The following is a 14092-nucleotide window of genomic DNA, read 5'->3' as shown; positions in this document are numbered from 1 at the left end:
AGATTTTATTACAGGATACTAGCATTTTCTTTTGAAGGTAGACTAAGACTTTAATGTATTAAAGCCTTTTTGTTTGATAACTGGATACATTGTGTTCAGTTTTAGATGTCTCTAATAAATATAATTTAGAATCTACATTTAAAAAATTAATGTTGTTATGCCCCCATTGTTATAATATCTTGGGTACATCACATAGCAATTGGATAAATATTAAGGCTAGGATGCATTGCTCTCATATAAGTTTATTACGAGTCCATCTATCGCCAGTTATGGGTCATACTAGCTCCATCGCTTGCACACGTTTTGCTCTTTAAGTTGACAATTCCATTTTTCCAGTTTTGCACTTTTGTTGTAACAGGTTGCAGCACTTCAAGAGGAGAAAAGTAGTTTACTAGCTGAGAACCAGATCTTGATGGAACGTTTGAACCAATCTGATTCTATAGAAGATCCCAACAGCCCTGCAGGGCGTAGGCACCTGCAACTGCAGACACAGTTAGAACAGCTCCAGGAGGAAACATTTAGGTAAAGAGATCCAGAGTCGGTAAACTTCATTTCGAACTAACAGACACCTTATGAAATATTCCAGAAAGCAGATATTTCGTTTTAACTAGTAAACATTTTGTTCCTTTCGGCAGTTATGTTGAATTATTTTTGTGGGTGCCCATAATGACCACTGTAGTTAAGTTTACAAATAAGTTGCCATTATGACCCATCTTTTTATAAGCTCAGATTTTATAAACATTTACTTTTTAGGCTGAAATTTTCCATGCTTACTCTCTGCCCAAAGTAGTAATTGAAAAAATGTGTACATAATCCCTTCAGACATTTTTTAGCTCAGTAAGAATAAAATATATATACTTACTTCTAACCATAGTTCTGGGACAAGAAATTCCCAGTTCAAACTGGGACAGTGTCCTTAATAATAATGTTCCCCCTTGAAAAACCATTTTTTTGGTGATTTACTCAAAGATAAAAGCAGTGCTTGAGAGAGCTCCACTCCCACTCGTATTTCTTCCACTACCACTTTGTTCTTTCATAAGAACATAAGAATGGCCATACTGGGTCAGACCAAAGGTCCATCCAGCCCAGTATCCTGTCTGCCAGCAGTGGCCAGTGCTAGATGCCCCAGAGAGAGTGAACCTAACAGGTATTCCTGCCATCCATCTCCACCCTCTGACAAACAGAGGCTAGGGACACCATTCCTTATCCATCCTGGCTAATAGCCATTAATGGACTTAACCTCCATGAATTTATCTGGTTCTCTTTTAAACCCTGTTATAGTCCTAGCCTTCACAACCTCCTCAGGCAAGGAGTTCCACAGGTTGACTGTGCGCTGTGTGAAGAAGAACTTCCTTTTATTTGTTTTAAACCTGCTGCCCATTAATTTCATTTGGTGGCCCCTAGTTCTTATATTATGGGAACAAGTAAATAACTTTCTTCTTCGAGTGCTTGTTCACGTCCATTCCACGTTAGGTGTGCGCGTGTCACATGCACGAGCGTCGGAAACTTTTTCCCTTAGCGGCTCCCGTCGGGCATAGCTGTTATCAGTCAGTTATTGGTTAGTTAGCGTTTTCATTGTTGCTGAGCTCCTAATAGATCAGATGCTTGGAGGACTCTGCCACCTGCCCCGGTCCACGTGCCGCAAGCTTATGCCTGTTAGTGACCCCCACGACTCCTGTCTACATTGCCTGGGGGAAGCTCACGAAACAGAGAGGTGCAAGATTTGTAAGGCCTTTAAGCCGAGAACAAAGAAAGAGAGAGACTTTCCTTTAAGGCAGCTGTTGATGGAGGCCGCGCTGCAGCCACTAGGCCCGGAATGCCCAACACTGGCCTCAGCGTCCTCGGTGTGGAGCGCCCCAGAGTCATCAAGACACCCGGTACCAGCCAAGCATCATAAGCCATCGGCCTCGGAATGACAAAATAGGGCCCGGCACCGCTCATCCTCCCTGATACAGCCCAAGGCAAAGCCAAAGGAGGGGCGCAGACGCTCTTCACAAAAGACAGGCACCATCTCAGGCCCTGGACACGGGAAAACGGAAGAGATGCTGCACCTACTCCGGCACCAGTGGCACCAGCTCCTCAAGTCCCACCGAGTCCAGCTGTGAGTGAGCTCAGTGCGGACGCATGACTCGAGGGCACGATAAATCAGCCCTCTACGCCTGACACCTTTGAGGCTGCAAAAGACCTCATCGGATTGTCGGCGACGAGCCCCCTGCCGGCCAGGGAGAAGCCTCCGGCACCGCCACCCAGGGTGCCGTCGAGGGGAAAGCCGGCAATGGTGAGCCGTTCGAGGTCACCATCCCGGCACCACTCAGGGTGGGGGGGGAAGGGGAGTCATCATAGTCCAACCCCCTGCTCAAAGGTCCCGGTCAAGCTCTGAGTCCAAGGACTCCCAGCTACCCTTGACTCAGACGGAAGTCTCGGTACCGGAGATGAGTCAACACACGGGGTCAGTGCAGGACATACGGCACTCCCCGTGTAACTGCAGCAACTCCCTGATGGCACCGCCGTGGCCCTCACGCTCGGCGTCACCAGAGTCCGGCACCGACTCGGACCGATACAGCTACCCACAACGGGCCCCGGACAGCAGGGAACAACAAACTGGCTGGCTACCACAATGGGGACCGCCAGGACACTGGCTTTTCTGGACCCCATGGGCCTACCACCAGCGTCAAGGTGCTCCCTCTAGGGCCAGCTCTTCGGTACAGAGATCCCGGTCCCCTGTAAGGGAAGCTACGGTGTCTAAGTCACCTGCAGCCTCGCCAAAAGCCCGGCACTGTACCCGGTGCCATCCCATGACCACCGGCCCCGGCTCAAGCCAGAAGCCCCTTCCCTGGGGGAGGAGGACCGGGGGGGACCAGCAAGAGGAAGCTGAGCAGCTGCTAACCTCTTCGTCATCCCCGGATGAAGCAGTGGCAGGCACGGTGGTGCCAGGACCTCCACCATTAGACCACAAGGCCCACCAAGAACTGCTTCATAAGGTGGCCCATAACTTGGGGTTGCAAGCGGAGGAGACAGTGGAGCAGGAAGACCCCATGGTGGACATTCTGAGCCCGGAAGGTCCTTGCAGAATAGAGCTCCCGCTCATTAAGACCATTCAGTCTAATTACATGACTTTATGGCAGACCCCAGCATACAGCGCACCAATAGCCAAGGGTGTGGAGCGCAAGTACTTCACCTGGTCAAAAGGTTACAACTTCTTGTTCTGTCGCCCGAGCCCATGTTCACTGGTAGTCTCAGCGGTGAATGAGGAAGAGCACCATGGGCAACAAGCCCCGGCCCCCAAAGCCAAGGAAGCAAAACTCATGGACCTGTTCGGCAGGAAGGTGTATTCATCAGGGGGCCTCCAGTTGAAGATTGCTAACCAACAGGCCATCCTCAACGGGCATAACTTCAACTCCTGGGTGGCGGTGGGGAAGTTTAAGGACAACCTCCCGCAGGGCTCCCAACAGGAGTTCACGGCCCTAGTGGAGGACGGCCAGGCCGTAGTGAAAACCTCCCTCCAAGTGTCCCTGGACTTGGTGGACACGGCGGCCAGGACAGTAGCTTCAGGCGTGGTCATGTGGCACTCAGCGTGGCTTCAGGAGTCAGGTTTGCTGCCTGAGGTCCAGAATTCGATCCAGGACCTCCCATTCGAAGGGTCTGGACTTTTCTCGGTCCAAACTGATTCAAAGCTACATAGCCTTAAATACTGTAGAGCCACACTCAAGTCACTGGGGATGCATACCCCAGTGACTCAGAGGAAGCCCTTTAAGCTGCAACCCCCTCCTCAGCACCAGTACCAACCTTGTCCTTGGCAAGAGCCTTACCGCAGGCGGGACGGAGACAATAGGAGGCGGCGCTATAATAACAATTCCAATAGGCCTGGCCAGAACCAAGGCCAACATAGGCCTCAGCCGGGCCCTAAGCCAGGCTTTTGAAGGCACGCTCGAGGACAGCGTACCAGATCATCCACCGGATCCAACCACCTGTCCCGCTTCTCCCATGCGTGGTCCAGCATTACGTTGGACCATTGGGTGTTACGCATGGTGCGAAGCGGGTACATGCTACAGTTTTCCTCCCTGCCTACCCCAAACCCCCCTTCCCCGTCCCTCTTCAGGGACCCTTCTCACAAGCATCTCCTAGAAAAGGAGGTTCACTCGCTCCTAGAGGGGGGGGCGGTACGGATAGTACCCTTAGACCTAAGGGGAAAAGGATTCTACTCCCGCTACTTCCTCATCCCCAAGGCCAAGGGGGGTCTTCATCCCAACCTAGACCTGCGCAGGCTCAACAAGTTCCTAGTCAAGGCCCGGTTCCGCATGGTCTCCCTGGGTACCATCATCCCCTCCCTGGATCCGGGAGACTGGTACGCTGCCCTCGACATGAAGGACGTGTACTTTCATATCGCCATCCACCCAGCACATTGCCAATTTCTATGCTTCACCATGAACCATGAGCACTACCAGTTCACAGTTCTACCATTTGGCCTTGCTACGGCCCCACGAGTATTCACAAAATGCACGGCGGTGGTGGCAGCATGCTTGCGGAGACAGAGGATTCGAGTTTACCCGTACCTCCATGACTGGCTCCTGGCGGGTCAGTCCGAAGAAGAGGTTCGGACTCACGTACAGATGGCACTGAGTCTATTCCGCAGGGTGGGGCTCCTGGTCAGCGTTCCCAAGTCCACTGTCGTCCCAACACAGAGAGTGGAGTTCATAGGGGCGGTGCTAGATGTGGTACAGGCAAAGGCGAGCCTTCCGGAATCACAATTCCGGGCCATCCAGCAAGCAGTGAACTCGCTGTGTCAGTTCCCCACTACGACGGCCAGATGCTGCCTGTGACTGCTAGGCCACATGGCAGCTTGCACACGTGTGGTCAGGCATGCCAGACTGAGGCTCAGAACTCTGCAGGCTTGGCTCGCCCGTGTATACCGCCCTGGCAGGGGACCCCCTGGACTTGATAGTAACAGCCCCGGGGGACGTGCTGGACTCATTGAGGTGGTGGCAGTCCCAGACCGAAGTTTGCAAGGGCATCCCCTTTGCTGCACAACAGCCGGACTTGGACCAGATCCTGTGCACCACTCAGGACTAAATCGAGAGTTGCCTCTCCCCTTGTGGGTTCCTGTACCAGCTGTTCCAAGAAGCAGTCATTTACAGTATCGAGAAATTTTGTCTCTGCATTTCGTCCTGAGGTGACATGTACCCAGTCAATATGGAGATAATTTAAATCCTCCACTATTACTGAGTTCTTTATTTTGATAGCCTTTCTAATCTCCCTTAGCATTTCATAGTCACTATCGCTGTCCTGGTCAGATGGTCGATAATAGATCCCTACTGTTATATTCTTCTTAGAGCATGGAATTACTATCCATAGAGATTCTGTGGAACATGTGGATTCATTTAAGATTTTTACTTCATTTGATTCTACATTTTCTTTCACATATAGTGAGAGGAGGTTTTAGCAAAGATTTTCAGTAGCACAGTGAAAGCCTTAGGATTTCTCTCTCTTTCAAATACAACAATGATGGGAAGTATACAACTCCTTGTTGCACTGCAAGCAGAGTTGTTGATGACATTGACTTGGAAGCATCTATACCCATAAAGTTGGAGCTCCCTCCACCTCCTTGAAAATGTAATAGAAACTTGGCAACATGATGTTGTTCATTGGCTTTTTTTTTCCCCCCAGTGTCCCAAAAAGCTGCTATGAACGAAGAAGCTAACACTGGCCTGTGGTTAGAACATGTACCCTTTCTTACCTACTGTTTTATTTCAATACTGTAGGCTAGAGGCAGCCAAAGATGATTATCGAATACGTTGTGAAGAGTTGGAAAAAGAAATTGCAGAATTGCGACAGCAGAATGAAGAGCTAACCACTTTAGCAGAAGAAGCTCAGTCTTTGAAGGATGAGATGGATGTACTTAGGTAAACTATATTACTCTAACCATTAGGGAGTATATTTCTTTTTATTTCTAAAACAAAGTTTGTGCTATCAATTAATCTCCATTAGCATTCATATAGTTTCAAAATTTTGCATACATTAAAGTAGTTTATCAACAAGCACCAAAGTGCATCCAGTTACCATTAAAATTATGAGGCTGTGAATTTTCTGCCAGTCAACCAGCCTGATCTGACATCATTAAGCACTGTATATGTGATATTGCCACACTATTCATGTTATGGTTGCAGTGGCCCTTCTTCATTATAAGCCCCTGTTTTAAGGCATTTACAACTTTTTGTAAAAAAACTATCCTTTGGGCTGAAATGTCTATTGCTTGTTCTTAACCAAAGGGTGAATTTCTTTGAAATTTTTGGTAAAATTCTCTTTGGCTGTTTTTTCTAAATTGTGGTATTCAGCAATGAGAACTGTTTATAAACTGAGCCCCATCCTGCATCCATGTTCCTAAAATTCTTAATTTAATCTACTAAACTGCCACTGTGTGGAGAAAGCACAAGCTGCCCTGTAAATGGGCATAACAGCTTTGTGTGTTCCACTCTGTTTTCCTTCACTGACAGTAAAGATGCTCAAGTATTTCAAATTGTGTTTGTTTTAAAGACAAATTAATCTGTTGGTAGGCATGAAAACAAGAGCAGATGCAGGGATAGTATTGAAAAGCTGCCTGAAAGAAGTGAGTTTTGAGGATGGATTAGGAGTCTGAGATGGAGATTGCCTGAGAGAGAGAGGATGGCATGAAAATAGTTAGAACTTGTTATGGAAACAGACAAGAAGACAGTAAATGCATTCGAGCAGGAAGAGTGATATTGTTGGAAATGACAACATTTTTGGATAGGTTGATGAGGGGAGAAGCAGAAAGGCTGACAAAGAGAAAGCCAAGACACACAGCGGTGAGAATAAGTTGTTTGCTTTCTTATGCTCCTCCTGGTGTTTGGGAACCATTTCTGTATCGAGTTTAATACTGAGGTGACTTCAGAGCACTTACTATGTTAGCATTCTGAATATTATTATATATTATTTGTATTACCATAGTGTCTAGGACTCCTAGCCATGGACCAGGCACTGTACAAACAAAGAACAAAAAGATGGTCCATGCCCCAAAGTTTACAATATGAACAGATTTGATGCAGGCTTCTCCTTCTCTGTTATCATCCAGGCATTCCTCTGATAAAGTGGCTAAGTTAGAAGGCCAGGTAGAGTCATACAAAAAGAAGCTGGAAGATCTTGGTGATCTGCGGCGGCAAGTAAAACTCTTAGAGGAGAAGAACACTATGTATATGCAAAACACTGTAAGCTTGGAGGAAGAACTGAGGAAAGCCCACGCAGCCCGTAGCCAGCTGGAAACATACAAGAGACAGGTGAGAACAGAAATTGTTATTGCAATTGATTTGTTGATTTCTTAGCCTTTTCCGTTAATTATAATAATAATAATTTGGGTAATACCTCCAGAACTCATCCATGTTCTGTGTAAAGGATCTGCTTTATTGTAAATATCCCTCTCCACCTAGCTCATATAGGGCTGGTGTAACTCCACCTACGAAGCAGGAAAAAAGTCAACAAGAGCTGTCTCTCTTGGATAGACAAAATGTATAGAATTACAGATTTTTAAGGTCAGAAGGGACCACTGTGATCTTCTAGTCTGACCACCTACATAATGCAAAGCATAGACCTTACTTGAATTAATTCCTGCTTCAAGTCCAATAGCTGTGGTTAAACTAGAGCGGATCTTTTAGAAAAAATATCTAGTCTTGATTAAAAAATTTCCAGTGTTGGAGAATCCATCATAACCCTCGGTAAGTTGGTCCAGTGGTTAATTACTCTCACTTTAAAATGTGCACATTATTTCTAGTCTGAATTTGTCTTTCAGCCTCCAGCTATTAGATCTTGTTACACTTTTGTCTACTAGATTGAATAGCCCATTATTACATTTCTGTCCCCCATGTAGGTATTTATAGACTGTGATCAAGTAACCCTTTAACCTTATCTTTGATAAGGTAAATAGATTAAAGGAGTTCAGTCTCTCACTATAAGGCATGTTTCCCAATCCTTTAATCCTTCTCACGGCTTTCTGAAACCTCCAGTTTTTCAACAACACCAGAGCTGGACACACTATTCCAGTAGCAGTTGCGCCAGTTCGTGCTCTGCACAGGCTCCACCTCTTTTCCCCTCAATCTTCAGTGTCCTGTTGCTCCATGGAGCAAGCAGGTCAGCTCTCTGCACTGTCTGCATTTTCCGTCTTTGTTCCTTCTCCTGCAAGGAAGAAGAGAGAAGGTAAGAGGAGATTTGTTGAGATTCTTCCCCTGCCTGGTGACCCTTTTCCAGCTATTAGCCTCTGTCAATCCCCTTGAGCTGGTTTACATTTGGCAAATTCATTTTTGTGATAGGGAGTCTCCCATTAGCTTGTGAGAGGTTGTTCTCAGCCCCAGTGCAGTGTTTGCTCTGCGTCTGCCTGGTTTGGACTCCTGGGGATGTTTTTCACTTCCCCTAAGGGCCAGCCCTGGCAGGTTTCCCTCGAGATGAGAGGATATGTATTTCTCATCCTATGTGCCATGGGAGGGGTAAGTACCCCTCTTGTTACCAGCACCCTCTGAAATGAAGAGCCATATACATTCTCCAGTGAAGTGGAGTATTTTATTTCAAAATGGATGGAAGGAAGGTGCATACCTCCGTGAGACAGCTTGTGTTTCTATTCTGTATTGATTTGCCAGGACCTCATGCACATTAGCACTGGTGTCTGCACCTGATCATACCTGTTCCCCCATTAACATGGGATGAGCCTTGGGCAACAGAAAGGGGTGTAGTAGAAAGAGAGAGAGAGCCTGGAACACTGGGGCTGGGCTGAGGCCTGAACCAGAGGCTGTGAATCAAAGTCAGGCCATATGTTAAAGCAGATGCTTAAGAGTTCACTGTCCAGTAGATGAACTTGGCAAAGTTGCTGCTAGTGTTCTAGGCACTAGATATTTACATAAATTTATTCTAGCTAGTACAGATACATCCCAATCTAGTACAAGACAAGATGGTTTGACAAAATAATGAATAGGGATGTTTCATCCAAGATATTAGGAACAAGGAGAGGTAACAAACAGAGGTCATGAAATAAGCATGGTGGTACTTAAATTCCTTATAATCCAGGGGTCAGCAACCTTTCAGAAGTGGTGTGCCGAGTCTTCATTTATTCTCTCTAATTTAAGGTTTGGCGTGCCAGTAATACATTTTAACGTTTTTAGAAGGTCTCTTTCTATAAGTCTATAATATATAACTGAACTATTGTTATATGTAAAGTAAATAAGGTTTTTAAAATGTTTTAAGAAGCTTCAATTAAAATGAAATTAAAATGCAGAGCCCCCTGGACCGGTGGCCAGGACCCAGGCAGTGTGAGTGTCACTGAAAATCAGCTTGCGTTCCGCCTTCGGCACACGTGCCATAGGTTGCCTACCCCTGTTATAGACTGTCATTTGTCTCAGTCTATAAATGTTGGGATACTTCGCCTTAACTCTTTTTCCAGCCTAGGGGGCAGCAGCAAGTCCGACCACTGACTGAGCTGAGTCCATTGTAATGAGCATACATGTTTTAATGTAACTGTAGATATTGATCTAGGGAGCTAGTACCGTGCTTCATTGACAATAAACCTGGCCAAGGGCCTTCGCCAGCGAACCATGCCTGTGATTTTTCTTTAAGTAACATTGAGGTCTGTTGAATGAGCAGGTTGCCTTATCTGCTGCTAGTAGTGGTAACATTTGGAGCTCCAAGGACAGAAGCACTGAGCAGCCTGGACAGCATTACTGAGGCAACAACATTCCAGCCTTCAATGCTCAACCACGTTGGGTAGTATTGTTGAGGTTGGCTGAACCAGCTGTCTGCGCTGAGCTGAACAGCACACGGAAAGAACACACACACAAACAAGCCAACTGACCACAAGGGGAACCTCATTCTTTGTCAAAGATACAAACAATTGGAAACAAAAGGTTACATGGGAAGCATTAGGCAACCTTAACTTTAAACGTTGCTACTGTTCACACTAGAATTTTAAAACTAGGGCTGTTGAGCAATTAAAAAAATTAATCGCCGTTAATCGTGCTGTTAATAATAGAATACCATTTATTTAAATATTTTTGGATGTTTTCTACATTTTCAAATATATTGATTTCAATTACAGTACAGAATACAAAGTGTACAGTGCTCACTTTATATTCATTTTTATTACAAATATTTGCACTGTAAAAAAACAAAAGAAATAGTATTTTTCAATTTACCTAATACAAGTCCTGTAGTACAATCACTTTATCATGAAAGTTGAACTTACAAATGTAAATTAAGTACAAGCTTATGTACAAAGTAAAACTGCATTAAAAAATAAAACAATGTAAAATTTAAGAGCATACAAGTCCACTCAGTCCTATTTCTTGTTCAGCCAATTGCTTGGACAAACAAGTTTGTTTACATTTGTAGGAGATAATGCTGCCCGCTTCTTGTTCACAATGTCACCTGACAAATGTCAGTTCGTATGGCACTGTTGTAGCTGGCATTACAAGATATTTACATGCCTGATGCGCTAAAGATTCATATGTCCCTTGATGCTTTGATCACCATTCCAGAGGACAAGCATCCATGCTGATGCTGGGTTCTGCTTGATAATGAGCCAAAGCAGTGCGGATCGACGCATGTTCATTTTCTTCATCTGAGTCAGATGCCACCGGCAAAAGATTGATTTTCCTTTTTTGGCTGTTCGGGTTCTGTAGTTTCCGCATCAGAGTGTTGCTCTTTTAGGTCCCCTGAAAACCTGCTCCACACCTCATCCCTCTCAGGTTTTGGAAGGCACTTCAGATTCTTAACCCTTGGGTCGAGCGCTGTAGCTATCTTTAGAAATCTCGCATTGGTACCTTCTTTGTGTTTTGTCAGATCTGCAGTGAAAGTGTTCTTAAAACGAACATGTGCTGGATCATCATCCAAGACTCCTATAACATGAAATATATGGCAGAATGCGGGTAAAACAGAGCAGGAGACATACAGTTCTCTCCCCCCCCCCCACTCCCCCAGGAGTTCAGTCACAAATTTAATTGATGCATTATTTTTTTAACAAGCATGATCAGTATGGAAGCATGTCTTCTGGAATGGTGGCCGAAGCATGAAGGGGCGTATGAATGTTTAGCATACCTGACGCGTAAATACTTTGTGATGCTGGCTACAAAAGTGCCATGCAAATGCCTGTTCTCACTTTCAGGTGATGATGTAAATAAAAAGTGGGCAGCATTATCTCCCATGACTGTAAACAAACTTGCTTGTCTTAGTAAGAAGTAGGACTGGGTGGGCTCTAAAGTTTTGCATTGGTTTTTTTTGAATGCAGTTATGTAACACAAAAAAAAATCTACATTTGTAAATTGCACTTTCACGATAAAGAGATTACACTACAGTACTTATATGAAGTGAATTGAAAAATACTATTTTATTATTTTTACAGTGCAAATATTTATAATCAAAATAATAATATAAAGTGAGCACTGTACACTTAATATTCTGTGTTGTAATTGAAATCAATAAATTTGAAAATATAGAAAAACATCCAAAATATTTAATAAATTTAAATTGGTATTCTATTGTTCAACAATGAGATTAAAACTGCAATTAATCGCAGTTACTTTATTTGAGTTAATCACGTGAGCTAACTGCAATTAATCAAAAAACCTATTTAAAACATATTTTTATTTACACACATACCTCTTTCTCTAACTCTAAAACAAAGCAGACATTGGTTCCTTATAAATTGCTTCACAAGAAGCTACAAGTGGATGTATCTTCATCAAAGTTTCCATTCAGCTATAGAATTCGCATGCTGATCTTTCTTCAGTGCAGTTCTATCCAAGCTCTTTCTGTTACATGCTACTAATTCCATTCCTAGAACTGAGCCTTTGTTAATAGAAGTATAAAGCTTTGAGTGAGCAACTTCTTGCTGATTTGTTTTTCATGACTTGCGTGTCCACTGTGAAAGCTTTATTCAGTTTTCTCCTCTTCTAATTGTAAATAGCTGTTCATTGATCTTCTACATGGTAGTATCCATGGGAACTTTGACTGGACATTGATAGCTCATTACTTCCTCTTGTTAAATAATCAAAAGTGCCTCTGTTCCTTTGGATTTGGGGGTTTGGCTATCATTCCTTGGAGGTGAAGCTCCAGATTAGTGGATTCAAAAAACATGAGAAAACAAATTTGCAAATGAGCAAAAAATTACCTGTTCACATAAGATTGGGCTTGACTTTTCAAAGTGAGGCATGGAAACCAGAGAGAGAGGAAAAATAGGAGAATGCACCTCTGATTATTTTTTTTTTGTACTGATTTCTTTACCCACACTTTTGAGGAAGGAGAAGGGCCATTATCAATTTCCTCATCTCTCTGATCCATTCAGTTGTATAGTTATGGTGATTCATTGGTGATATAGAGATTTTACTCAAATTTAAATTTCAAGTATAATTAGCTGAGTAGTTGGGCAAGCTGAGAACAGTTTGTATCTTCCTCACAGCATTGTTGCGTCAGTTTTTACTTGCACTGAGGTTGTACTATTCTGATCCCTTCAATGATATTGACTGAAAAAATAGGTGAACAAACCATTTTGAATGTGCTAGAGATGAATATTCCATTTGTTATAACACTGATCTCACATTGCAGTGTAATTAATAACTTTATTTCATGCATATTATGTTTAACACTGATAGACAAACAATTCCTCCTTTGTCTCACAGGTAGTTGAACTACAAAACAGATTATCTGAAGAATCAAAGAAAGCAGATAAATTAGAATTTGAATACAAATTGCTGAAAGAAAAAGTAGACAGCCTCCAAAAAGAAAAAGATGTAAGTGTTTAGATGTTGCTTTTTTTCTTGTGGTGGTGGTGGAAACAAATTTGTATCCTTGTTACCCTGGACCTGCCAATCAAAATGACCTGTTTAGCCAAGTTATATTTCTTAGTTCACTTTAAATTGTCTGTTGTCTGGGTAAAATATTGTATACATGTAATAACTGTGGAGTTTGATAAACCGATCTGGTTTCAAGGTAACTATGAAAATGTGTGCAGTAGATTTTAAAAATGAAGAGCCAAGAAGACACATTTGTCTTTTCTTCTCAATATCCTTTTCTCCTGTCGCACCCCATGCTGTGTTTATCTAACCTCCTACATAGATCCCTCATGAACAGTGTAACAAGTTTTTGCTTTGAGCATCCAGCAGTGGAAGACTCAGAAATCTCAAATGTAATTGTAAAGTGTATTTAATTTTAAACTGGGTTTCAAACTTTCAGAATATTTCCCTTGAGTCAAACTCAGAAGTTTTCTTTTAAAGTAAAAAATCTTCAGTGTAGCCTTTTCATACTCCCATTTGTGGGATCAAAGTGCATGTGCTGCGAACTTTTGAAATCTTCTAGAGGGCAGTCTCAGTTGGGGCCACTCACCCCTCCTGTCATCCAGCGCTCAGAGGGCAGAAAAAGAGAAGAAGCCTTAACTGCCCTTCCGTAGCTTCCACCAAAGGTGCAGCAGAGAACTGCTTGCCAAAGTGCCCAAGACCCCCAGATGGACTTGGGTCGATCAAGCATGGTGGAGATCATTCATGAAGATCAGCTGCGAAGAGTTGCTCACCAACGTTAGCTCTGTACCTGGATGGAGGTTGCTCACCAACGTTAGCTCTGTACCTGGATGGAGGTTGTACCGGAGTTCTTGGTCACTTAACTCACATCCTAGTTCTTCTGAGGCAGACAGCAGCTTGGATTTTTACCCTACACCATCCTCTACTCCACCTGCAGATCTAGTTGTCATGTAACTCTGGTATGGAGTGGGCAGCTATCCAGGGCTGTCAGTGTCAGTGTCCACAGTTCCCATGGTCCTGGAGTCTGGGATAGCCAGTACCATCAATGCCATTTCTGGTTGTAGTGAGACCTGTTGATGTCAGAGACACTGAATAGCTTCCATGTTTCGTACTGAACCTTCCTATGATCTAATTGACCATTTGGGCCTGGCATTTGAGAGGGCCTCAATAATCCCAACTTTAATTTCTTCCTACATGGAGGTGCAGACAATCTATATCAAGTCCCTGAGAAGGACATGATTATTTTTAAACTCATTCAAGCCTGAGCTGTCAGGTAATGACACTGGCCAATGGGAAAAGGTATTAGGCTGGAT

The 14092-nt window shown here is 43.9% G+C and overlaps 1 protein-coding gene across 5 annotated transcripts in view; it reads left to right on the top strand.

Moving 5' to 3' along the window:
* Positions 1-14092, top strand: part of HOOK3 (hook microtubule tethering protein 3) — a 127882-nt gene that overhangs the window by 64262 nt on the left and 49528 nt on the right. For all 5 annotated transcript variants that reach the window (XM_039545685.1, XM_039545688.1, XM_039545684.1 and 2 more), the window contains 4 exons: positions 359-522; positions 5760-5900; positions 7088-7289; positions 12666-12776. In XM_039545685.1, the coding sequence (XP_039401619.1) occupies positions 359-522; positions 5760-5900; positions 7088-7289; positions 12666-12776 (618 nt within the window). The remainder of the gene's footprint in view (positions 1-358; positions 523-5759; positions 5901-7087; positions 7290-12665; positions 12777-14092) is intronic.

Source organism: Mauremys reevesii, linkage group 6, assembly GCF_016161935.1.
Source record: "Mauremys reevesii isolate NIE-2019 linkage group 6, ASM1616193v1, whole genome shotgun sequence".
Classification (NCBI taxonomy): Eukaryota; Metazoa; Chordata; order Testudines; family Geoemydidae; genus Mauremys; species Mauremys reevesii.
This window is presented reverse-complemented; position numbering and strand designations above follow the sequence as displayed.